This window comes from Penicillium hispanicum, assembly GCF_028827665.1.
Source record: "Penicillium hispanicum strain IBT 35686 chromosome Unknown utg000007l_segment0_segment0, whole genome shotgun sequence".
NCBI lineage: Eukaryota > Fungi > Ascomycota > Eurotiomycetes > Eurotiales > Aspergillaceae > Penicillium > Penicillium hispanicum.
The window spans coordinates 2,472,595-2,496,799 of NW_026623199.1; the positions used below are offsets into that span (position 1 = coordinate 2,472,595).

Sequence of the window (24,205 nt, forward strand, 5' to 3'; positions counted from 1 at the left end):
TCTAAGATAAATAGTTATATAGAATATATTAGTGAATTAATTATCTTATTAGCTAGATCTATATATATAAATATTAATCTTTTAGAAAATCTATAGCTTAAAGTTATTAATACAGTGATTTATATCCTAAATTAAGTCCTAAACTGCTAATTAGGATAAAAATTACTATATTAAGCTTTATTTAATTAATTTAGCTAATTATATTTTAGTTATATAGTGCAGAAACTAGATCTATTAAATCTTTAAATTTATAGATATAAAACCTATATTTATATTAAGAATCTTTTACACTTAAAAAAACTAATATCTTATACCTAAATTGGCTATCTTATTAGTTTTAATATTTTAAATATATAGTAAATCTAGATCTCTTAATTAAATTATATTATCTATATATATAACTATATCTTTAATAAGACTAGCTTTTTTTATCCTTCTTTTATCTATAATAATATACCTATTTTTAATAATAATTACTACTAAATTAGGATATTTATACTATCTAAACTTAATAAGATTATTAAAAATATTAATATACTAGAATCTTTTTCCTTTATAAATAGTATAAATAATATAAATAATATAAATATTAATATAAATAAAGTAAATAATATCTACTAAGGTCCTTAAAATCATCTAAAAGAGGAAATAATTTACTATCTATATAATCTAAGTGATAAAATTATTAAAGATATTTTACTCTCTCCTCTTATATTTAATAGAATCAATAAATTAGAATCTTCTAATATATTAAATAATAATAATAATAATAAAGATATATCCTTTCTATCTTAAATACTATTTATCTATAACCTAGAACTAATAGAATAGTAGCTTTTAGAACTAATAGTTATAATTAATAATACTAGATTTAATTAAGATACCTATTTTAGCCTAAAATATTTTAGATTACTATTATCTAATCTAATTAATAAATAATATTAGACTAATACTATTAATATATTACTATACTATTTCTTTATAATTTTACTAAATTAGCTAAAAAAGATTACTATTAATAACCTTCTTTTACTTCTTAATTTACTATATAATATTAACTATTATATCTATAAATCTAAATTCTATAATATAATAGAAGTGGAATACTAGAAACTAAATTAGATAAATATATAGACCTTTATCCTAAAAGATAATATTATTTACTTATATTAGACTAATTATACTAATATTAACTAATTAGATTACACTATTTATTAGATTTTACTATTTTAATAGGTTTTTTTCTATAAATTAGATAAAAATAGCTTTCTATCTCAGTTTAAAATATATATATATATATATAGCGATCTTTAATTAGTTAAATCCTTAAATACTTAAGCTACTATTTTTACTGCTAGATCCTTTAAGATCTTATTAGCTATTATTGCTATATTTAATCTAATTATATAGTAAATAGATACTATTAATACCTTTTTAAATAATACCCTATATAAAAAGGTTTACTACTATACCTTACTTAGTTATAGTAAGATAGATTATATAATTTACCTAAATTATACACTTTATAGATTTAGGATTTTACCCTTTCTATAGTAAAAAGAGATTAGATTAAAGTTAACCTAATTAAGCTTACTTCTTATCCTAGAAGATCTATATATCTATATAGATAGAAAGATCTTTATTATAATCTTTATTAATAACCTATTTAATATTTATTACCCTAGTAACTATATCTATACTATAGAAATTAGGCAGAAACTGTATACTTTTTATAATTTTAAAATAAAAGAGCTTTTTTTATTTATTAGTATAAGGATTATCTAAGATTAGTTAGCTAAAAAGCTATAGATCTACTAAGATTCTTATATAGAGAAGATTATTTATCAATTTTAGTTAATTAATTAAAAACTACTAAAGACCTTACTTTTAAATAAAAACCTCTATTAATTTAACTAATTAGATAAAAATATTATTATTAACTAAAACTAATATTATATCTATTAATAGATAGTTAGTTCTATCCTATTTACTACTATTATAATCTATCCTAATCTAGTTAAAATATATTAGATTTTCTCTAAATTTATTTACTAACTTTATTTATATTATTTTTATACTATAAAGTATATAATTATATACTAATATAGGACTAAAAACTATACTATTATATATAGTAGTATATATTCTAGCCTAGTTTTTTAGGCAGTAAATAATACTAACTATAGTGATAATATAGAGTAGAAGAGTATTAAAGATTATATATTTACCCTATTTAGTGGCCTTATTAATTAAGTATTAAAAAAATAAAAGACTATTACTATATTAACTACTAAGGCTAAATTTCTTACTTTATTAGTAGTATCTAAATAGCTTCTATAGACTTAGTATTTATTAAAAGTAATTTAATTTAATCTAGAATATAATATTACTATAATATATAATAACTAGAGAACTATTAATCTTTTAGTTAAAAAAGATTCTATTTTTATCACTAAACTATATTATATAAATATTTACTATTATTAGCTATAGTAAAAGGTCTAAATAGGCAGAATTAAGATTAGATAGGTTCTATTTAATCAGATAATTACTAATAGAATAATAAAGACCTTTATATCTAAATAATACTTATCTTTTATAGATCAGATAAATCTAAGAGATATTACTGCACTTTTTTTAGCTTAATTAATCTTATCTTTACCTTTTAAGCTAAAAAGGGTGTATTAGATTAGAGAATTCCTATTAGGAATATCTATTTATCTAATTCTAATCTAACTAGGATTCAAACCAGAAACTTTTCCTTTTTCCCTCTGATTTTCTAGGTATCTATTCTTTCTACCCTTCTATTCCGCTTAATCAGTATCTAAGGGATAACCCTCCTTCTATCTTAACTATTTACCCCTTTTTCTATTCAATAATATAGGAATTATATCATAAATTGCGTATTTATTCCAAATTATCTATTCCATCCCTGCCTATCTAGGCAGATCCTCATTTCCTATCGTTTACCCCTATTATTATATAATCCCTTTTGCACCCTATATAGACTGCTAGCTTTCCTATCCAGAACCATCATCCTTGATCAATTCAATTCATCCTATCTATTCAAAACAGACTTCCAGATCTGGAGTAGTGCCATTCTGGCCTAAGGCAGACCCTTCCCTAAGTCCTTAAACTCCGACAAATATAATTATATTAGATTAATAGCCTAATAAGCTTATTATATATAAACTAACAGTGTTTAATACTATTATATTTATATTATTAGTGCTAATAGTATATTTTAGTGTCTTTAATATATTTCTTAAAAAATATACTTTAAATCCTTTTTACTTAGTATAGCTAAAATATAGAGAATTATACTTAAGATATAATCAGTTAATATTATATATATATTAAATATATAGATAACTTACTAAAAATATAAGATCTTTAAAAACCTTATTAATTATAATATTATTATATAAATTTCCTTAAAGAGGATCTTTTTAAAAATAAATAAAGTATAAAATACCCTATTAATTAGTATAAAAATATTTAAAAATAAAAATATAGTCTTAAAATTTATATACCTAAATAGGATTTTAACTATTAGAACTGATAACTAATCTATTATAATAAATATTAGCTTAGTTTAGGCCTAAATTAAAGAAAAAAAGTGCTAATTTAATCTCTACTAAGTCTAAAGATACTAATTCAGTCTTTACTAAGTTATATAACTTAGAGAGGACTTAGTTATTAATATAGTCCTTAACACAGTTATTATAAACAGAGCTCTCTGAAGCTAATTCTAATCTTAATCAAGTTCTTAATAGAAATAGGTATACTGGGAGATTATAAAGAAGACTGTTAATAGCGTGATTGGCCTATTCTGATGTAGGGAATAGTGGTAGAGGAAAGAATATGTGCGATGCTATGCTGCAGAGTGACAGGGGTTAAACCAGATCGGATAGGAGATTAATGACAGGGATATGAAAATGGCTTACCTAACCAGCCAGGGAATCATCAATTCCTAGGCCTAACGAGCTGCAGCAGCTCATTAGGCCTAGGAGACCGGGGTTATAATACGCCGAATCCGAGGTCTTGGCGGACCCGCTCCAAGGCCTAATGAGCTGAATGCCCACCTAGGTAGGCTGCCCAGGTGAGGTCCGCGGTGGATGAGTCAGCCGCATAGCGCTAAAAGAGGCCCTCCGGCCGCGCAGAACTTGCTTCCTTCTTCTCCCCAAGGGCTGCGGCCCCAATGAATGACACGGTGTTGCCCACAATCAGATTCTCTGGATAATGAACGGTTCTTGCAAGGTACGTGTCGGTCGAGCTGCGATTGTATTGTTATTTTTTTATATGATGAACCATCTTTATTGGAGCTGTCTGAGCTCTGCTATGCGGACAAACTCTTTTATACGCTTTTCATCTTTCTGATCTACATCCATTGCTACCTACCAATGCTTGATTCCATTCGAGATAGGGATTTTCTTGCTAATTCTCTCCTTAGTCTATAACAGGATATTGTAAACCCATCCTCAAGCCCCCGTGATCAAATTTCCATTGCTCTCGGAACCATCCCACTCTTAGTCTCTCCATTCCATAGTCTCTCTCCCACCATGGCATATGACCCTCGCCGTGTAAACACGAGGAGCACAACTCCCCAAACACCTCCTCCCCCTCCCCCTCCGCCCCCCGAGGCTGCGCTCGCCGACATGGCAGCCACCGAAACAAAGGATGCTAGTGCAGCCCACGCCAGCCAGACCGAGGCATCGGCCCCCGACTCATGGAAACTGAAGTTTTGCACGGTCTGCGCATCCAACAATAATCGCTCCATGGAAGCACACCTGCGGCTGTCGACCGCGCCCACTGCGTTCCCGGTGATCTCTTTCGGCACGGGCTCGCTCGTCCGTCTCCCCGGACCGTCCATTACCCAGCCGAACGTCTACAGCTTCAACACCACCTCCTACAACCAGATGTACGAGGAACTGCACGACAAGGACGAACGCCTGTATCGCACCAACGGCATCCTCAACATGCTCGACCGCAACCGCCAGCTGAAATGGGGCCCTGAGCGGTTCCAGGACTGGGTGCCCGGCGTGCCACGCATCGACCACATCTCCAAGGGCGACAAGGGCGCTCTGGGCACCGAGGGCGGCGTCGTCGATGTCATCATCACCTGCGAAGAGCGCTGCTGGGATGCCGTCGTCGACGATCTGATGAACAAGGGCTCCACGCTGAACCGCCCCGTGCACGTCTTCAACGTCGATATCAAGGATAACCACGAGGAGGCGCTGGTGGGTGGAAACGCCATTCTCGACCTGGCAAACCGCCTGAACGCGGCTGCTATCGCGGAGCGGCAGTTGCACGGCCCCGGAGGCTGGGAGAACGGAGCTGGTGCAGCACGTCAGAGCTTTGACGAGAAGGTCCCTGAGATTCTGGCGGACTGGCAGGAGAAGAACCCGAATTTGCCGGCGTTGTGGACTTTGGCTTGGCTGTAGTCTTGATGTCTCATCTCTGTTCTTGTCTCTGATACCCCAATGGCAAGTCCCGTCTAGCAGTAGCTCAAGTGATTCGAATCGGGATCGAATGATAATATAATGGTTACTTTCAAACTCGATTAGAGCGCGCAACGTAGCACACCATGGCCGTTACTACCAACAGCTTTCTACTTTGAACAATAGGGTCAACACAATAGGAGGGTATCATTTTCATCCAACGGCCAAGTCAGTCGTTAAAAATTCATATAGCTTCGTCCAGCAAAGAGCGTCTACTGGACTTCCAGACCAAGTGCAATCAGATCTCGTCCTTGACCGTTTCATCTTTGACCTTCTCGTTCCGGGAGAGTAATAAATCCCGCCGCTCCCGGTACCAGCGCTCCAGACAGGCCCGCCGCTGAGCCTGGGTCATGCTCTCAACTACAAGTGCAAACTCGGTTGCATCTGCATATCCAAAGCGCCGCGCCATACTGCAAAACTGGCGGCGCTTCACATCCGCTGGCGGGTTATACCTGAAACGGAAGGGCTGCCCATTCGGGCCGTGGAAGACAGAGCCCGGAGTTGCAGGGGGTGGAGTTCGTGGAGATGCGGATGGGTCGGCCTGTGAAGAGGGCTCAAACACCTGCACATCGGCGGCAGACTCTATGGAGGTCATTTCAGCCCGGCGGCTAAGTCGGGCTTCGACGCGGGATGAACCAATCACTTCGTTATTGAGATGGGTATAGTCCACGCCGGCGCTCGAGAGAATTGCTTGAATGGGATCATGCCTGCGCGTTTGAGGCTGATGTTTGGGCCCTTCGTCGGCCCCATCGCCTCGGATCATCGCTGCCAACTGGCTCATTGCTTCCTCTTCGGTTTTGATAGGTCTCTCGCCGGGGCCGTGAGCATCCTCTTCCTCCTCGAAGTCAATGTCCATGACTTGGACGCCGGCTCGACTCTCGGCGACATTGGTCTTATTGACAATATCCCGAAGAACAACGTTATCGAACTGATACGAGAAGAGATTTGTCATCCCGAAGATCTCGCCCTTTTGGTCTTTCTTTTCTTGCACGCCCTTGAAGTATCGACGCTCGGAGCTGGCATTATATCCAATTTCTGCTTGTTGCTGCTTGTAGATCTGCCGAGCGTAGACAATCTCCTCAATGGTACCGGCAGAGACAAGTCGGAAGACCTCGACATCTCGAACCTGTCCGATACGGTAGGCTCGGTCTTGTGCTTGAAGATCATAGGATGGATTCCAGTTTGGGTCCACCACCACGACCTTGTTCGCAGATGTGATATTGAGCCCAACACCACCAGCTTTGGTCGAGATGAGGAAGACAAATTGATTGGGATCAGAGTTGAACTCATCCACAGCCTTGGCGCGATCTTCGTATTTCATGGAGCCATCCAGATAGTTCACGTTGTAGCTAGTATGGTTGAATAGCATTTGGAGCATCTTCAATAGCCGCACGCTATGCGAGAAAACAAGGACCTTGTCCCCATTTGAATGCCACCACTTGAGCAGCTTGCGAAGAACCTTCCACTTACCACAGAATTCCGGGTTGGCGTAGTTGACAATCGAGTCACGGGAGCGGTATAGATCCTCCCACTGTTCAGGCATGGCAATCTGCAGCATTTCTTTTTCCTTCTCCTGTTTGTCCTTCGGGTCATTACCTTGTGGAATCAGGATAGCCAGGTGATTGCTAAGCTTCTGCAACACAGCGATAGCTGGGAAGACGTATGATTGCCAACTACAGTCTGTGCCGGGAATAATCCTTCGACAGCACCAACCAGCTTTCTTTCCCGAGCCGCAGCCACATGGATCCGTGGAGTTTTTTATATATTGGACGATCTCACTGTCCAGGAAGTTTTCGTAGGCTTCTGCTTGAGTCCAGGTCAGAGGACAAAACACTACTCGATCACTCTTTTTGGGCAATTGGTCCGCAATCAAGCTTTTCATTCGTCGCAGGAAGAACTGTGGCAGCAGGTTCTCCACGAGCTTTTTGGCTGTCCTGCGAGCCTTGCTGAGTTCGTTCATTGTTGCGTCGTGCGATTGTCCGATCTTCAATGGCTCCGAAATTTGGGCCTTCCAGGTCGTCACTGGACCCAGTACACCGGGGTTTGTCCAATTTAGCAGAGTCCATAGCTCTTCGTATCGGTTCTGGATAGCCGTGCCAGTCAAGCCAAGACGGCACAGGGAGTTAATTTCGTTCATGGCCCGGGTTGTTTCAGACGTTCTCTCCTTGATCTTATGGCATTCATCCGCAATCACACAGTCCCACTCCACCATGTTCACCGAGTCTTTGTTATGCACGTAGGTTGTGTATGTTGTGATCAGAATTTCGACTCGTCCCGATCTCGCGGCATGGAGTGCGAGATCCCTGTTCGGGCCATGATATACATCAACATGCCACCATCCCCATCGCTGAAACTCGGCGATCCAGTTCGAGATAAGGGTTCCGGGACACACGATCAGGGTGCGAGGGTACCAAGCGTCATTGTCTGATCTACGCATCTTGCGCATCCGCTTCGCATCTCGTTCATCACCTGTTTTGCCGTAGGCGGCTGTCAAGAATGCAATGACTTGGATTGTCTTACCGAGACCCATGTCGTCCCCAAGGACGCCGCCTTTCTGGTAGACAAACATCTCATGGAGAAAAGCGGCGCCTTCAACTTGGTATTGTCGCAACCACTGTGCGATGGGGGCAGGAAGCAGGCCAAGGGAGTATGGTAAAGTGATGTCTTTGTATTCGCGGACTGGCTTCCGGCCTGGAAATGACGGCCGTTCCTGCAAATGCTCAAGGCGATCGTCGTCTGAGAAATCCACATCGTCGTAAGAAGGTGGGAGCTTTAACCCATGGTCCCTCAGATGTTCTTGCTTTCGATCAAACTGAGAGCGGCGTTGCTTGAGATAACTTGGTAATGTATGTTCCATCAATTCATCTTCTGAAGATACGTCGCCATACTGCTTCAGCGGTCGTTTGACTCTCGGCGCTGCCCGCTCCGGCTTGACACGACCAACGATTATGTCGCCTTTCGGCGCTTCCTTCTTCGGAACCTTGGCCTTGCGGGTTGCGGCTGCGCTCTGTCGACGCTTGAGAGATTTGCGCGCCTTGAACTTTTGGTAGGCTGCCTCGCCATCGTTGAACCCATCGTCGCTGTCATCAGACGGTATTTGAACCGGCGTACTCAACGAAAGTCGTGAAGAAGCCTCGGTGGCCTCAGATTTGAGAGGTGCCGGCTTCTCGGACTTAATGTGGCCAGAGTTCCTGTCTTCGAGAATGTGAGTGGCACGTCATGCACTTCCGGGGACACTTGCATACTCGAAGTGGGCGTCGAGTCCAAATACCGCGTCACTTCCAAGTCGTCGTCGTCGGACTCGATCGTAATAATCTCGGGGAGCCCGCTGCGATCGTCCATAGCATCTGCATAGTCGTGACTGCGTTCCGAGCCTGTCGCAAGTGGTGTAGAGTAGTTGGACGTGTCAGGCGCGACTCGTCGCGAAGGCGGAGACCTTGGCGATGTCATTCCGAATCGGCGAGAAAAAAAAGCCGCCCGATCACCTTTCTGCTCCCACACGCGCTCTGCGCTCTACACTGCCAGGATTTCCCAATTGACTTGGAATTGTGGCTTGCACTGTCAACGCGACTGCCACTGCGTAAGCCTTTGGCCATTGTTGTATCTTCCCTGCGACTGAGTCGTTGCCTGCCTAACTGCATCTCCCCACTCAGTCACCAAAGCCCGACGAGTTCGCTCTTTGAGAATCCCCCGCCATTGTGCAGACTCGGTCATACATATCAGGACAAAGCCGTCGAGATGCCTCTAGACACTTCCACTACATACCCTTTGACCCGGCTCCGCCTGGATGGCCGCCGATGGAACGAACTGCGCCTACTTCAAGCCCAGATCTCCACCAACCCGGCCAGCTCCGGTTCTTCCTACCTTTCAATGGGCAACACGGCCATTATGTGCTCCGTTCATGGCCCCGCTGAGGGTCGACGAGGCGACGCAGGTGGTGCGGGAGGAGGTGCCGGTGCAGTCGTCGCCGTGGACGTGAATATCGCTGGGTTCGCCAGTGTGGATCGAAAGAGGCGAGCGGGTGGCAGTGACAGGTAAATCTCCACCGTTCTGTTTTCCTACATGCATTATCTGCCGATTCTTCCTTGAGATGTGGGCGCAGCCCTTCAGGCAATTGGAATAGGAACAGGACTCTTGCCCGAGCAATGCTAACTCTCGCCTCTCCCAGGCAATCATCGCGCGTTGCGACCGTTCTACAGTCTGCATTCCAGTCACATCTGCACACCTATCTCTACCCGCACAGTACGATCAGCATCCACGTCTCAGTTCTATCGGCGGATGGGTCTCTTCTGGCGGCCGCAATCAATGCGTGCACCTTGGCGCTGGTGGATGCTGGTATTCCCATGCCGGGACTACTCTGTGGCTGTACCGCCGGTATGAGCGGCAGTGCGTCGACCCCCAAAGATCCTCGACATGACGAACTCGACCCGCTGTTGGACCTCGCCCTGCCGGAGGAACAGGAGCTGCCCGCACTCACCGTGGGCACCACGACGGCCGTGCCTGTCGGAGAGAACCGCATGGACGACGAGGAAAACGAGACGGAGGTGGCGGTGCTAAGTATGGACTCCAAGATGCACTGTACCTATATCGAGACGATGCTGGCGGTGGGCATCGACGGGTGCAGCCAAATCCGCGAGCTGCTGGAGGGTGTGATTAAGGGCTCGAGCCGGGGGTGACCAGACCGCGCGAGACCAACCCGATCGGATACCCTGTTACGTGTGTGAGTTCTGCATTTTCTGGGCGTTTTTCTGGTGTTAAAACAATATACTCCATTTGATGGTTGGATGGGCAACAAAATCTGCTCAATTGCGCGCCTCCACCATGGAAATCTGCTCACGTCCCGGCGTTGCGCCAACCCCGTCGTAGTCGCTTCTCCTTTATCTTTCTCTGTTGCATACTGCAGGTTGCACGCTGTCATCCCATCTTGCCTGGTGCTTTCGCTGCCTTCAAAAGCTGATCACCGAGTACGACTGCTCCCTTCAGCACCGACGCATTCTCCAGCATGGATTCCATGAGCTCCATGACCATGACCATGGCAATGGCTCCGAGCTCGACTGTGGCCGTCATGGGAGTCGATTCCTCGACCATGCCGCCCATGTCCAGTATGCCGGCCATGCCCGGCATGCAAGGCATGGACATGAGCTGCAAGATCTCGGTCAGTAGCTGACCATCGAAGATAGGACTCTAACTGACATGGGGATATCAGATGCTATGGAACTGGAACACCATTGACGCGTGTACGCAGAGCTTCCCTTTCCTAGATCACCACTCCGAGAGTCATACTAACCAGATGTCTCGATGCAGGCTTTCTCTCGAGTGGCTGGCATATCAAGTCCCGCGGCATGTTTGCTGGCTCTTGCATCGGGGTCATTGCTCTTGTTCTATGCCTCGAGCTGTTGCGTCGCGTGGGCCGGGAGTACGACGCCTTCATCCTTCGCCGAGCTCGCCTGCGACGCACGTATCTGTCCGACTCCGCCTCAGGTCTGCCTGCAACAATCACAAAGGCCAACAGTCGGAACATTCCTGGACCACACGCTACCCCGAAGAAACAAAAGGGAACTTCTTACTGCGCTAATACTCCATCCTCTGATGATCTCATCACACCCATTCCCGACACCAACTCGGATGGAAAGGCCGGAGAGCAGAACCATGCTGTCACAGCCGATATTAATTCCTCTGCCAATGTCACCTCCCAGCGAGACTCCATCGATTCCGCTTCACTCGAGTCCTACCGTCCGTCCCCGGTTGAGCAGGTGATTCGCGCTCTGTTGCACATGCTGCAGTTTGCCGTGGCGTACTTCATCATGCTGCTGGCCATGTACTTCAACGGGTACATCATCATCTGCATTTTCATCGGGGCTTTCTTTGGCTCGCTGATCTTTTCGTGGGAGCCCGTATCAATGAGCAAGGAGTAAGTCTTCTTTCTTGTCGTGAGTATGATTGGATCCATGCTAATACTTGGCTGCCGTCAATTTAGAAACGATGCCACCCAGGTTACCAAGTGCTGTGGCTAGTCTAGTTGTTGTCGGTGGCACGCAACGTATCATGAGGCGCTAGAGAGATGCTTATCGGTGAAATGCAACGAGATGATTCAACGCCAGGAAGTGACACGAATTCTATGCATTATGTACACATGAATCTTATCTCCTTAGCTCTGAGGAACTCAAGCCAGTTATTCATATCCCCATCTTGACCATTTTTCTGCGTCTGTGCCCAGATCATCGTGATTATTTGCTTAGAGAGTGAGGCGTTCATGAGCCTAGTCGTCATAAAAGACGAGTCCACCCCAGATGCGAAAATCAACTAGAGCTCTGTATCAACTGTTTACAGGCAGTGATGAAGGCCGGCCAGATTCGCGTTGCTGCATGGCTTTGGGTAGTCTTGCATTGGCTAGGCTATATTTATCTGGCTTTCCACTCCCAAGTGCTCGTGAACATACTTGGTACTTGTACGACGAGAGCAGGACGCGAAAACTCTTTTCTGATATTTTCGCTGGAGTCCTAAATTATTTGAGCCTCAAGACTCAAGCATAGAAAGATACGTTCATTTGTAAGGCGGACTTGAGATAGGAGCATAAGAAACCTCTCCGCCATATCAAAGATCTCGAAGGCAGTATCAAACTTCAATGACCGGGAATCGTTAGGTGGATATCACACCCTGCCACTACATAATTTTCCTTCATCGTTATCAGACTATCTAAGAATGAAGCCTGATGAAATTCAAAAGTCTGTGTATACCGGGCTCGCATCGGGAGAATGGTTGTTCTGGCTAGCTCGGCGCTCAAGTCGCCATAGTGGTAGTATCGGTCATAATACGCATGGATGCGTAGTGGGGATTCCGAGATTTGAAGGGCTTTGGCGAGTGCTGCTAGGATGTATAGAGCTCGACTTTGAAGTAGATTTCCCAGAATCCTTCAATGAAGTGGAGGAATCCCGGTAGCTTCGCTTCAGGCAGCTGGAGATTGTCCACGAGGTTGTTTCTGCCGGAGTCTATGTCAAGGGCTTCATGTAGCGCTTCTTTTTGAGTATGGAAACTATCAAATCGCCATGGGTATAGATCACTTTCCATATTGAGACGGCTCAAGTCGATCAGTTTCCCGAACGGGCCAGACAACCAGGATCACCGTCTTCAAGCAGCAATTGGCCAATCACAGCCCACCAACTATGCTTCATACGAAAGGCACGCTAATTCCTGATGGCCTGTTCTTTTTTGCTCGCCGTGTCTAATCCTCTCACATCAATATTAAATCCCCGTATCCCAGCATTGTTGCTACAGCAGGAGCATCCCAACAGTGAGTTTCGAGAAGCAATGCGGTCCCCACGTGGGAGCCCCACTTCAGCGCAAAAAGACTCCGACGAACCAAGAAAGTACTCCAGACGTTACGGTACGCTACGACCAACAAAGACGAGATTTGAGGAAATTTTAGGTCTCCGGAAGGAGAGCAATGCTTGGACTAGCTCGGTAGACTGTCTAGATTACACCGCGCAAAAAGGGGAAGTCACTCGTGAAAAGAGCTAGTCGGCCGCACTGCTGCGCTGGCAGGGAGACCACGCTCAAAAAGAGACATTGCCGCCGAAATCAACGAGGGTTGAGCTGTTTAGATCTCGCCGCAGTTGACAATGGTGGGCTTGACGTTGGAGCGGACGGCACCGGTGGAGGAGCCGAGAGCCTCGATCTCCTTGACGATCTGCATGGAGTCGGCGTCGGCGACCTCACCGAAAACAACGTGCTTGCCGTCGAGCCAAGAGGTGACAACGGTGGTAATAAAGAACTGGGAGCCGTTGCTGTAAGGCAAGAGAAAAAAAGACAAGTCAGTAAAATTTCATATCGCATAGTGGTAGAAGTCCGGAAAGGACAAAGAGAAGGGGCCAAAAAACTTACGTGTTGGGGCCAGCGTTGGCCATGGAGAGCAGACCGGGGCGGCTGTGCTTGAACTTGAAGTTCTCATCGGGGAACTTCTCGCCGTAGATGGAGCGACCACCAGTGCCCTGTTCCAAGGAGAAAGAAGGCGTTAGACGAAGCCTATTCGGGCCAGATGGATTGGGGGAAAGAAAAGGAAACGCACATTGTGGCGGGTGAAGTCACCACCCTGCAGCATGAACTGAGGGATGATACGGTGGAAGCCAGAGCCCTTGTAGCCCTCACCTTGGGGCTTCTTGCAGAGCTCACGGAAGTTCGCGGCGGTCTTGGGGACGTCCTTCTCGTAGAGGTTGAAGTTGATACGGCCAACCTTGGCTGCAGGGACAGTAAGCATCAATTCCAACAATAGCAAACACAAGACATAAGAGACATTGATTTCTCCTGGATGAAGGACCGAGGAGGAATGCAATGGGGAGCGAAGAAGGAGCGGAGGGACAAAACTAGACTTGCCCCTCCAACTTGCAAAAGGGACTAGGAACCAAGGTAAACAGAGAGAAAACTTACGGGTGCTGGAGCCCACAGGGGCGTACTGAATCTCGAAGAAAGCCTTGGTGTCGGACATGATGGCAGACGATGCGAAAGATCGATAGGCAACGGGGTGGAAAGAACAATTGAGAGAAGAGAAGAGGGAGGGTGGGGTTGACTTGAGGCGGCAAAACATGGTGAGGGGCAGGGCGGAGCGGGACAACTCGGGTGCCGGGCTGCAACGAGGTTAGCTGCTGCGGTGGGCGGTGCAGGCCAGGGGCGTAGTTGCTGCCTGGGGCAGAACTAAAGGGCATCCAGGAGAACCACATTGTCCCGGTGCAAAGCCCGGAAAGGGTCTCACTAGGGGCAATATTGCAGCCTGGACACTTTATGGTAGCCACCGGGTCACAGCATACTTACAGATTCTAGGGATAGACGACGACGAGAACGGATAACAGAAGCTACAGGGAGAAAAATTGAAGCTCCGGCCAGAAAAGCTGCCAGAGCTCCGTGCTTAGCTAATCCGGGAACTCCCTTCCGGCCGGGGAATCTATAGATGGATCGGGGCTTGTTTACTGCAGGGAGTGGCTGAGGTGCATATCATATGTATGTAGAGAGGTCAAGTGCGTCCATTTCATGTGCATGAAGATGCAAGGGCCCATTTATGTCAAGCCAGAAAACTGCAGAGAATAAACCAACAATGTATATAAAACAACCAACAAAAAGACCAACTGACAACCAAAAAAGATAAGGCACAGGGGAAGAGAAGAACCAAGGATCCGAGGATCAGAGTTAGAAAATACAACGAATAGGATAAAATTGGTGCCAGAAAGAAAAAAAAGGAAAAAGTCGAAAAGAAAGAAACCATGAATGCCACGCGTACCAGGACATCGTTTCGACATTGTCGGCTCATTTGCCACAGATGAGAGTCGCTCAAAAGCCAGAGAAAAAGAAAGGGGATGAAAGAAGTAGGGGATCAATGAAGCGAATCGAAGAATAATGCAGACGATGCAGAGGTAGCTACGCAGCTACTCACATATACATGAATCTTTTTTTAGTGTCGAGAGTTCCAGTCTTCACCGGAAGTCATCCTCGTCTCCATGGGCCAATGAATCGAGACGCTGCACAAGCTCCTTGGTCTGGCGGGCGATCTCGAAAGCGATAGGCGGCAATTGATTGGTCACCTCACGCAGCTGGTCGGGCCCCGTAGCATTATGACCCTGAGCAGCAGTACCCATCAGCCGGCCGCGGCATTCATCCAGTGTCTGGACAACAGGTTCAGACCGCTCCCGTAGGGCAACATCACCACTGCGATCGTGAATCAGGTTCTCGGTAGCGGAAACTACATTTGCAACGACGTCCCCGATGGCAGAGACGTTGGCCTCAACGGTGTGCAGTCCTTGTTCGGCGCGGATGCTGGCTACTAGGCTCTGGATGGATTGGACCATGCCATCAGTTTGATCCTCAACATAGAGCTACAGAGAAAGGGTTAATAACAATGTAGTATATTTCGTGGGAGGTTAGAGCTTACCTTCAGCTCTTGAAGCTCGTGGTCCTCCTGCGATGCGCCATAGTTGTAGCCATTGGTGAACCCATTCTGGATTGCAGGGTGGCCTTGGTCTGGAGGACTCAGAATGCTATATTCAGAGTGGTTGCTGGGTCGTCTTTGGCTCGCAGTGGTGCTGAAATAGTCCGGAAACTTCTCTTGCGACATGTCCACATCGATATCATCCAGCTCGTGCGCAGGGGATGCCTGGATCTTCACCACACGGACCAGCTCCACAACCGCGGTGCAAAGGTGGGAGGCTGCGGCATCCAGGAGAGAAATCGGGGAAAGACCACTGGAGCTGGCAAAATTGCGGACGGCAGTGATCATGTTATTGGCAGTGGCAGATACTCGACCCTTGGCTTTAATGCGCAGAGCAGCCGTCCCATCGACTGGAGGAGGCGCCTGGTCCACGTCTTGGATCATATGGCGGACAGCCATAATTATGGCCTTGATCTGTTGGGACACCTCATGAGACTCCTCAAAACGTGCGACGCGGAGAAGTTCATCAATAGACATTTGGAACTTCGTCACATGAATATCCTTGATCACGCCGTCTATCCGCACCAGCTCATGTTCTTTGGCAAGAACGCTCGCGTCAGGTCGAACATCGGTGATACCGCCAGATGAGGTGCGCAGGTGACGCATTTGTGCCTTGGCCTTCGCATAGCGATGCTTCCAGTCGTTGACTTCGGCCTCAAGACGTTGGATGTTACTAGACAGTTGCTCTTCCCGTTCCCAGTTGGAATGGCTCTCGGCTGTCAATGTCTTCATTTCCATGAGAAATTCGGACGCCTCACGTCGGACCTCTGCCGTAACCTGCTGCTGTTGGTGCAATTGCCCTTGCAGACTCTGGTGTCTATTCTCCAAGTCGGCATAGCGGGCTTGCAAGTCCGTATCTCCAACATCCCGACCAGCTTCGTCAAGCTGCATGCGAAGGTCACGCTCCATATCGTCATGCTCAGCGCGGACTCTATCCAATTCAAGCTGGAGCGAACTGTTGAGATTCTCGGCCTGAGACACTTTGCTCTCCAGATCTTGCCGCAGATCATCCCATTCCTGACGTTCACTGTGACTGACCTGTTGGATGTGTAAGAATGGTTCTTCACGGTCGACAGAGAGAGATGGAGAAAGGAACATACCGCAGATTGGTCGGAATCTTGTGATCGTGCCAGCTCCTCATCTTTCGAGCGGACCATCTCCTCTAGTTTGTCGACCTTCTCCTGCAAGGCATTCACCTGTGCCTGGCTCTCTACCAGCAGTCGTCTCTCACTATCCCCAAGAGTCGTCGTAGTGCCCCTTCTGCTCAGGACTGCATCCAGCGCGAAGGCGTCACTCCGCGCGTCATCGTCATCATCTCCTCCCATATCATCGCTATCCTCCACCATCGTACTCTTGTTGGGGACCATGGTGTTGCTCTGAAACGAGCGAGCCATGGGACCGTCACCGTTCATTCCCGGCGGCGGGCCCCCGAAGGAACCTTGTCGCGGAGGGAAAGGACTGCCAGGCGGGCCGCCAGATGGATAGCCCCGACCACGCGAGCCACGAGCCCCTGGGGGCATGTTGGGCGGCGGTCGGCCGCGGCCGGTGAACTGAGGAAATCGGCGCTCCAATTCAAAGAACACATCGGTGGCCAGATCACGAAAGCGTTGGTGTTGGAGTGATGCGAGTTTCTTGCGAGCCTGGTTTCGCTTCTCGTGGAAATCTTTGCGCGGAGGGAGGAACGGGGGCACATCGGGACGAGGCGGCCGTCCAGGGGGAGGCATGGATTGTTGGCGTCGGATCAGTTCATCGTATACATCGGTACTGAGTTCGTGAAACTGCGTGGGCGAGAGTCGGAGGAGCTTGTCGCGGGCTTTGTTCGACCGGCCGCCCATGCGGTCATCGCGATACGAGGCGTTGAGGAATCTCCTCAGGGCGTTGTAATGCTGGCCTAGAATCTCCTCCATCTGCCGGTGCCGTCTGCCGCCATCTCGATGGCCATCGGCTAACGTGCCGACGCTGGATCGCGCGGCGACTGAGCTGGGAGGAGATGGGTTTCCACTGCTGGAGGGTGGCGGTGGTGGCCCGTTGCCATTCGGGCTCAAGGGAGCGCTGGGGATGCCGGAGGTCGGGGGAGTGGCTAGGTTGCCTCGCGAGGAGAAGGTGGGCGAGAAAGCCGCCTCCGACTTCTGATATTGATTGATGCCGGACCAGTCGCTGCCATCGACGGAGACAGGCGACATGGCTCCCGAATGGCCATTCATATCAGGGTCGCAAGGTCGCAGGAGAACGGTGACTTCCAGTAACCGTCAAGGTGTCGAATTCCTAGTTGGACAACAACCGCACTTCACTCTTCGAGGTAGTGATCGAACGATATCCCGTCGTCAGACACATCCGCGTCGTTCGTCACCACCCCAGGGCCTAGTCTTTCTTCCTCCACCAGCGATCTGAGACACTGTCACGAAGGGGAGCCCACCGAGAGTCGAACGGGGGGTCCAGACCCGGATCTCGGGGGAAGAACAAAGAAAGCAACGAAGAAAAACACACAGGACGAGCCCGTCAAATGGTCCGAAGGAGTGAAGGACGAGAGGAATAATTTGGCACAGGGGAGGAAAGTGTGCTAAGATTCTCGCGCGGCCGCAACTCCGGAGTTCCTTTTCCCTTACACAGGGGACCCGCCGGTACGTGGTACTGGGCTACTTCCTTACAGTCACTGGCTGCAGGAACCGCCAAGCCTCGCTGGAGCCAGGGACTTGTCGATGATTTGGGGATCGGACTTGATGATGTCTAGGTAGGGAGTTGGGTGATGGAATATTCTTATGATCGCAGTGAGTTTCTTCCAACCATGGTTCCTGTTCACCATCTCGTGCGCACAAGTTGACATGTCCAAAACACCAGCGAGAAAGAAAAAAAAAAAAACCGCTGGCCATGCTAAAAGGGCGTATGGTACGAACCACTAGTACCGGCTAACCAGGCTCCCCGAGCAAGTCAGAGTCGCCGGGTTTAGACCTTAGAAGCACAAGCCACACAAGGGGGCTGGAATCACATCTACGCGCCATCCCTCGGGACCTTGACAAATCCCTAGTTACGCTCACAAATACTGAGAATCATAGACAATCGGAATTGAGTGGAACGAATCGTGGGACTTGAATACAATCATTCCCTGTAGAATAATAACCATAGTCATGCATTTCCACATTGGCTCAGGGGGGGCGTACAAGAAAGCCCTAAGACGCCGCCGTTCAGGAGGCAGCCAATTCTAGACTCTTTGGCCCCCAGGCGCTCGTTACCGGTCAGTGTGGCTCGGAGGTACCGGCACAGTACCAGCACGGTACCGCCCCGTAATGTTTACGCACGAGGGTGACCAGACGCTACTTCCAATGGGCACTCGGCTACTTGAATCAGGTACACACGAGCCCCAAGTCCGACGCTAGGCATTTGGATCAAAGGGGATTGTACGAAGGAATACAGGTTTCATGGGTCTATGACGACCAAGGTCTCTATCCGAGAGGGAAAGCACTAAGTACAGCATGTAGAACTAGAGCGTGGCTCGTATCCGCTCGCAGCGGTGTTTTTGGGTGGCCCGTAGGGGCTCACAATCGGTCAGCGGGATCGATCCCACTCGCCGTATATCATCGTGGGTACGATGCCTGTCCTTCTCGAATGACGGATTTGAAGTGGCCATTGATGAGAGACGGGTTGGTGATGCAGACTGAGAAAGGAAAAAGAAAATACGTGGAAGAAGGGCGACGGTCCACCGGCCAGAGAAGCCTGCATCGGAGATGGTATAGAGGGAAGTCAGAGGTCACGAGGAAGGCATGTACGGAGACTCATTGTCGCGGACCAGAAAGCACTGGTGGCGTCGTTGCTCATTTGGAGGTCATCGCAAGACCACGCGCAGCGCCGACGGCGGCGGACACAGGGGTCGACGACCGAGTAGGAGCCGCACTGCGGTTGTGGGCCATGTGCGCCTTGACCAGGTGTCCAGCGGCAAGAGCGGCACACAGACTCAGCTCACCAGCGAGCACGGCCGCCGCGATTATACGAGACAGCTGGCGGGCATTCTCACCGGGGGTGGTGGGGTGAGAGCCCCGGACGCCGAGCAGGTCAAGCATGGCCGACTGAGCCTCAAGGATGGTACCACCACCAATGGTGCCAACCTCAATCGAAGGCATGGAAACGGCAATTTGAAGATTGCCATTGGAGCTGTTGGGGGCACATTGTTAGCGTGGTTCGTCAAAGAGCGACAGCACTCTCGGGGTAAATGAGGGCTTACTTCTTCATAGTAGTGATACAGCTGCTACTCTCCACGTTCTGGGCAGGATCCTGACCAGTAGCCAGGAAGATCGCTGAGACGATGTTGGAGGCGTGAGCGTTGAAGCCGCCCATACTGCCAGCCATTGCACTTCCAATCAAGTTCTTGCTGACGTTCAGCTCAACCAAGGCGTTGACATCACTCTTGAGGACACTCTTGACAACGTCGCCAGGGATAATAGCCTCAGCAACGACGGACTTGCCTCGGCCGTCGGTCCAGTTAATAGCGGCGGGCTTCTTGTCAGTACAGAAGTTACCGGAAAGTGAGATGATAGCCATGTCATCAAAACCGCACTCCTTGGACATCACATCCAGCGCCTTCTCGCAGCCCTTGGAAATCATATTCATGCCCATGGCGTCGCCAGTGGTGGTCTTGAAGCGGATGTAGAGGTATGTGCCAGCCAGCGCGGTCTTGAGGTTCTGGAGACGGGCGAAGCGGCTAGTCGAGTTGAAAGCAGCGGTGATGATACTGCGGCCCTCTTCCGAGTCGATCCAAACCTTGGCCGCAGCCGCCCGGGCCAGAGTTGGGAAAGTCACACAAGGGCCACGAGTCATGCCGTCGCCGGTCAGAACAGTCACAGCACCACCACCGGCGTTGATGGCCTTCGAGCCACGACTGGTACTAGCGACCAGAACACCCTCTGTGGTCGCCATAGGGATGAAGAAGTTTTGTCCGTCAATCTTCAGGGGGCCCGCAACACCAAGAGGAAGAGGTAGGTAGCCAATGACATTCTCACAGCAAGCACCGTGAACCAGACCATAATTATAATGCTTATACGGAAGCTTAGAGGCTTCCAGAGAGCTTGTAACAGCAGAGGTTGCCGGGGTCCGGGAGATCACAGCACGACGAATCTTGACAGCTCGAGTGAACGCATCCACACGGCTCATCAAGTTCTCATCCTCCATGGTCTTTTCCAAAGCATAACCAGGAAGTTTGCCACGGAGAGAAAGATCGATCAATTCCTCATCAGTCAATAAAGGTGCACGCTTTTCCTTTAGCATCAACTCGCATTCTTCCGCCGACCGAGCAGACTCTTGCTCATTGGGCTCGAACTTGGGGTAAACCTTCGGCGCCACTGGCTCCTTGGGGGCAACAGCAACGGGCTCGGGCTCCTTGATACTCCAGCGAGCGGCATTAAACAAATAGCCGTTGAGAATGATGCTGAGGGTTAGCGCAGCGATGATCCACTTGCTGATGAAGGGATCCTCCACACTCTTCAACAGACTCTCCAAAACCTTGCCACCAACAGCGTCCAAGAACTGGTCGGTATATTCAATGTCGAAGGAGCTTTTCTCCTCAGCCGCCGCGTAGTGGATAGACGGATACTCGAGCTTGTACTTGATTGGTGGGATAATAGTCACCAAAGTCTCCTGTTTCTGGCTCTTGGCAGCCACATAGACCGCATCCAGGCCATTCTCAGCAACCTTGAAGGGGTCGATAGGGGTGGGAGCCATAACATTGGACAACCGAGAGATCAGTGCACCATTTCCAGTGTTCCGGAAAGGAATGGCTGACAGGTTGACAACATTGATCAGGATCAAACCACCGACCATCAAAATCTTGAACCGGCGCACGCTGCTAGACTTGATCTTCCGGCCAAAGATGCTGGTGACCCCGTCGCTGCTGTCCGATCCAGCATTCGGCCAGTCATTGTTTGAAGCAACATTCTCAGCGACGCTGTGGGTGATCCCATCTTCCTCCAAGGCCTTGCGCAACGCAACGTGGCGCCGAATGCGAGTGATCTCGAGTTTGATGCACAGAATGGTGGTGTAGAATGTGAACAGGAGCACACAGTCAAAGAAGAGAATCCAGGCCGCAAGGAAGCAGAATTGCTGAAGGCCACCCTGGACGCCAGAAGCAGCACCCATGGCCAGCAGAGCAATCTCAATGCAGTAGTGCTGAATGATTTCAAAGCCCTGTTGCTTGATCGCTGTTGCAATCGAGTCTTGGATTGAGCCAGGGGTGCTTGAGGAAAGGGGTCGAGGGGCAGCACCAGGACCGGGCCGACGGCTATCCACAGAGGCGTTCAAGACCGCCCGAGTAAACATGATCGGCTTCTCAAACCCGATGGTCACGACCAGGAATGGCAGACCCTCGGAGAGCAGGAGAAGGTTGATCGGCACGCCAAGCTTAGTAGTAACCAAGAGGCCAAACAGAAATGCAAAAGATCCGGAGAAGAGCACGGTTGTAGCAAGCCAGAAGTTGGAACCCAGACGTCTCATCGAGAAGAAGAGCGAAACAAAGCTCAGATGCATCGAGATGTAACCCAGAGTCATAATGACAATATCAATGGTCTCGGCGTGCTTGATGAGATCCACGAAGGAGCTCCACGCGTCGGTCAGCCACAGCTTGAGGGCCGTACGAGATCCAGCAGCACCCCGAGCTGCTTTCATGATCCATTTCTTCGACTCCTCTTCCTCCTCATCCGTGGACAGGTCCGGAATCTCCTTTACCGCCCTCAAGAACTCCGGAATTTGGTCAAAAGGCACGGAGTATGCAAGAGCCGAATCGTGAGAAAAAGGCGAGAAGAGGTTTGGAGTGTAAGGGAGCGAGTGGGCAGACACGTTGGCAGGGATCGGGACATCACCGGTTGCGGGGGCGTTCGAGGCTGACTTGGAGGAGGAGTCCGGGAAGATGAAGGTTGTCAAGGCCAGGTGATGAACAGCAGGCTTCTCGATTTGCTGTGGAAGGTAACGATTAGATAACGAATCCCCTCGAGTACAGTCCAGACATGCTCACCGCCGAATCCACCCAAGATTCCTCAGCCTGCCACTTCCACGACGTTGACTCTCCGAGCCGGAGAGTCCGACTGCCCTGGAGGAAAGTTTCGGTGTCGACCTGACCCGCATTGCGAGAGGTTCGCGCAGTATCCAACAAGCTCCCTTCTAGGAGACCAACGTAGGTGGTGCTGGCGAGGAGTGCGATCACCACAATAGTGTGGATTGGGTGTACACAAGCACGGCGCGAGATGAATTGGAGACCCGAAGTGACCTGGCGACGAAGCCAGCTGGGCTCAGCATCCTGCACATCCTCCGTGGAGCGAAGCCTTTGAGAAATGAAGGAGGTCGCCATTGTGATGAGTGGGGGAGGAGCGGCGTGGACGTCTGTTGAAGGCGTTGAGAAGTATTTATGACGGTCCGCAGGGACCAGGGCCTGCGATGATTACCGCCGTGGTTCAATTCTGATCACCAAACCCGGAAAGAAAGCGACAACAGGCGACTAGGGGAGCCTAGAGCGAGCACCGCATGTGGCTCAAGAGGGCGTCGTTCTTCAGGGACTGCAGATCCCACTGGGGGTTTTTTTGGTCGTTAGTCAGTGCACCGCTGACAGAACAGAGGGAGAAAGTAAACCAGACATACCGGTGGCCGACACAGCAAAGAAAACGAGAACAGGCCGTCCTCGCAATGGGTACGGAATTGCGGTATGGAGGAAGCACGGGAGGACCCCCTGAAGGCTGCAAAATACTCAAGCTCCGGGCCCGCGCCGATGGAATTAAGTATTGCCGACAACGGGGTCGCCAAGCCACGCCAGTGGAGAGAGTTGGACCAAAAGACTCGGGAAGTGGAGGAAAATACACGAGGGTCAAGGCGAGAGAAGAAAGAGAGGAAAGTTGAGGAAAGGGAGGCGGGCAGAAGCAGTTCAAAGCCGACAGGGAGAACAATGAAGGCTGCAATGGAACAATATTAAGAAAGGGAAAAAAAAAAAAAAAAAAAAAAAACCACGCCTCGAATTTGTCGATCGAGGCAACCCAACACAATTATTATCTCGATGCTTGATATACGGGGGAAAGGGCTAGTGGATGGGAAATTTGGTTCGTACAGTCCGTCACGAAGCAGACGATGGCATGGATCCGAAATATGCCATCACTCCATTCCGCGCTGTCCAACGGCCCGATCCATATTCATCCCATTCCTTCCGGGCATACACAGCAAGTATGTGAGTACGACGTCTACAGGGCCGTTTATATCGAATTTGAGAATTTCACCCCGGCAGCGACCGACAAGGAGGTCGATGATCTCCGCTCCATTGCCGAATCGGCTTGCTGCGCAGGCGTGGCTGCATGCTCTCACTGAGAGAGTCAAGTGGGAGTGCCGATCGAGGGACGCCAGCCACGGTTGAGTATCGACTCGCCCTTGCACTACTACATCTCCAGCGATGGGGAAGCCTGCGCCTTGCAGTCGTTCCATGAATTTCTAGCGACACCGCAGGAAATTCGAGAATGTGGATTGCGACTCGGCTTTCCGATAGTCGACCGGGTTCCACTTGGCCGCGTTGCTTTCCCAGGTTCGCCCTCCATCCTGCAATCAAACCCGCCGACTTGACGGGACCAAATCCGTCCCCGTCAGCAAAGTGTCTCTCTGTCGAAGAGGAAGCCCTGGAGGCTGGCAAGAAGGCAAGAGGGCCAGTTTCGAAATCCGCCGTGCTGGTTATTTTGCTTTTTGACGAACGAGCCTCAGCGAATCCACCATGGTGGAG

At 48.5% G+C, this 24,205-nt stretch overlaps 7 protein-coding genes across 7 annotated transcripts; 3 read left to right on the forward strand and 4 right to left on the reverse strand.

The window, feature by feature from the left end:
* Positions 1 to 4,562: 4,562 nt before the first annotated feature.
* Positions 4,563 to 5,444, forward strand: ssuA (RNA polymerase II subunit A C-terminal domain phosphatase; the record flags this gene model as incomplete). Its single annotated transcript, XM_056947867.1, has 1 exon — positions 4,563 to 5,444. One exon carries the CDS (start codon positions 4,563 to 4,565, stop codon positions 5,442 to 5,444), a length of 882 nt encoding a protein of 293 aa, XP_056797377.1.
* Positions 5,445 to 5,739: 295 nt separating this feature from the next.
* Positions 5,740 to 8,951, reverse strand: N7459_008700 (putative DNA excision repair protein (Rad26L); the record flags this gene model as incomplete). The annotated part of the gene is made up of 2 exons (XM_056947868.1): positions 5,740 to 8,692; positions 8,773 to 8,951. 2 exons carry the CDS (start codon positions 8,949 to 8,951, stop codon positions 5,740 to 5,742), a joined length of 3,132 nt encoding a protein of 1,043 aa, XP_056797378.1.
* Positions 8,952 to 9,239: 288 nt separating this feature from the next.
* On the forward strand, positions 9,240 to 10,177 carry N7459_008701 (exosome non-catalytic core subunit SKI6; the record flags this gene model as incomplete). The annotated part of the gene is made up of 2 exons (XM_056947869.1): positions 9,240 to 9,535; positions 9,670 to 10,177. 2 exons carry the CDS (start codon positions 9,240 to 9,242, stop codon positions 10,175 to 10,177), a joined length of 804 nt encoding a protein of 267 aa, XP_056797379.1.
* Positions 10,178 to 10,503: 326 nt separating this feature from the next.
* Positions 10,504 to 11,416, forward strand: N7459_008702 (high-affinity Cu transporter CTR3; the record flags this gene model as incomplete). The annotated part of the gene is made up of 3 exons (XM_056947870.1): positions 10,504 to 10,656; positions 10,708 to 10,738; positions 10,806 to 11,416. 3 exons carry the CDS (start codon positions 10,504 to 10,506, stop codon positions 11,414 to 11,416), a joined length of 795 nt encoding a protein of 264 aa, XP_056797380.1.
* A 1,682-nt stretch (positions 11,417 to 13,098) lies between these two features.
* Positions 13,099 to 13,983, reverse strand: cyp4 (peptidyl-prolyl cis-trans isomerase; the record flags this gene model as incomplete). Its single annotated transcript, XM_056947871.1, has 4 exons — positions 13,099 to 13,285; positions 13,383 to 13,489; positions 13,567 to 13,736; positions 13,926 to 13,983. 4 exons carry the CDS (start codon positions 13,981 to 13,983, stop codon positions 13,099 to 13,101), a joined length of 522 nt encoding a protein of 173 aa, XP_056797381.1.
* Positions 13,984 to 14,962: 979 nt separating this feature from the next.
* Positions 14,963 to 17,678, reverse strand: N7459_008704 (putative cell polarity protein; the record flags this gene model as incomplete). Its single annotated transcript, XM_056947872.1, has 3 exons — positions 14,963 to 15,361; positions 15,418 to 16,512; positions 16,575 to 17,678. 3 exons carry the CDS (start codon positions 17,676 to 17,678, stop codon positions 14,963 to 14,965), a joined length of 2,598 nt encoding a protein of 865 aa, XP_056797382.1.
* Positions 17,679 to 19,283: 1,605 nt separating this feature from the next.
* hmg1 (HMG-CoA reductase) lies at positions 19,284 to 22,801 on the reverse strand (the record flags this gene model as incomplete). The annotated part of the gene is made up of 3 exons (XM_056947873.1): positions 19,284 to 19,620; positions 19,691 to 22,410; positions 22,469 to 22,801. The coding sequence occupies 3 exons, from the start codon at positions 22,799 to 22,801 to the stop codon at positions 19,284 to 19,286; spliced, it is 3,390 nt and encodes a 1,129-aa protein (XP_056797383.1).
* Positions 22,802 to 24,205: the final 1,404 nt, after the last annotated feature.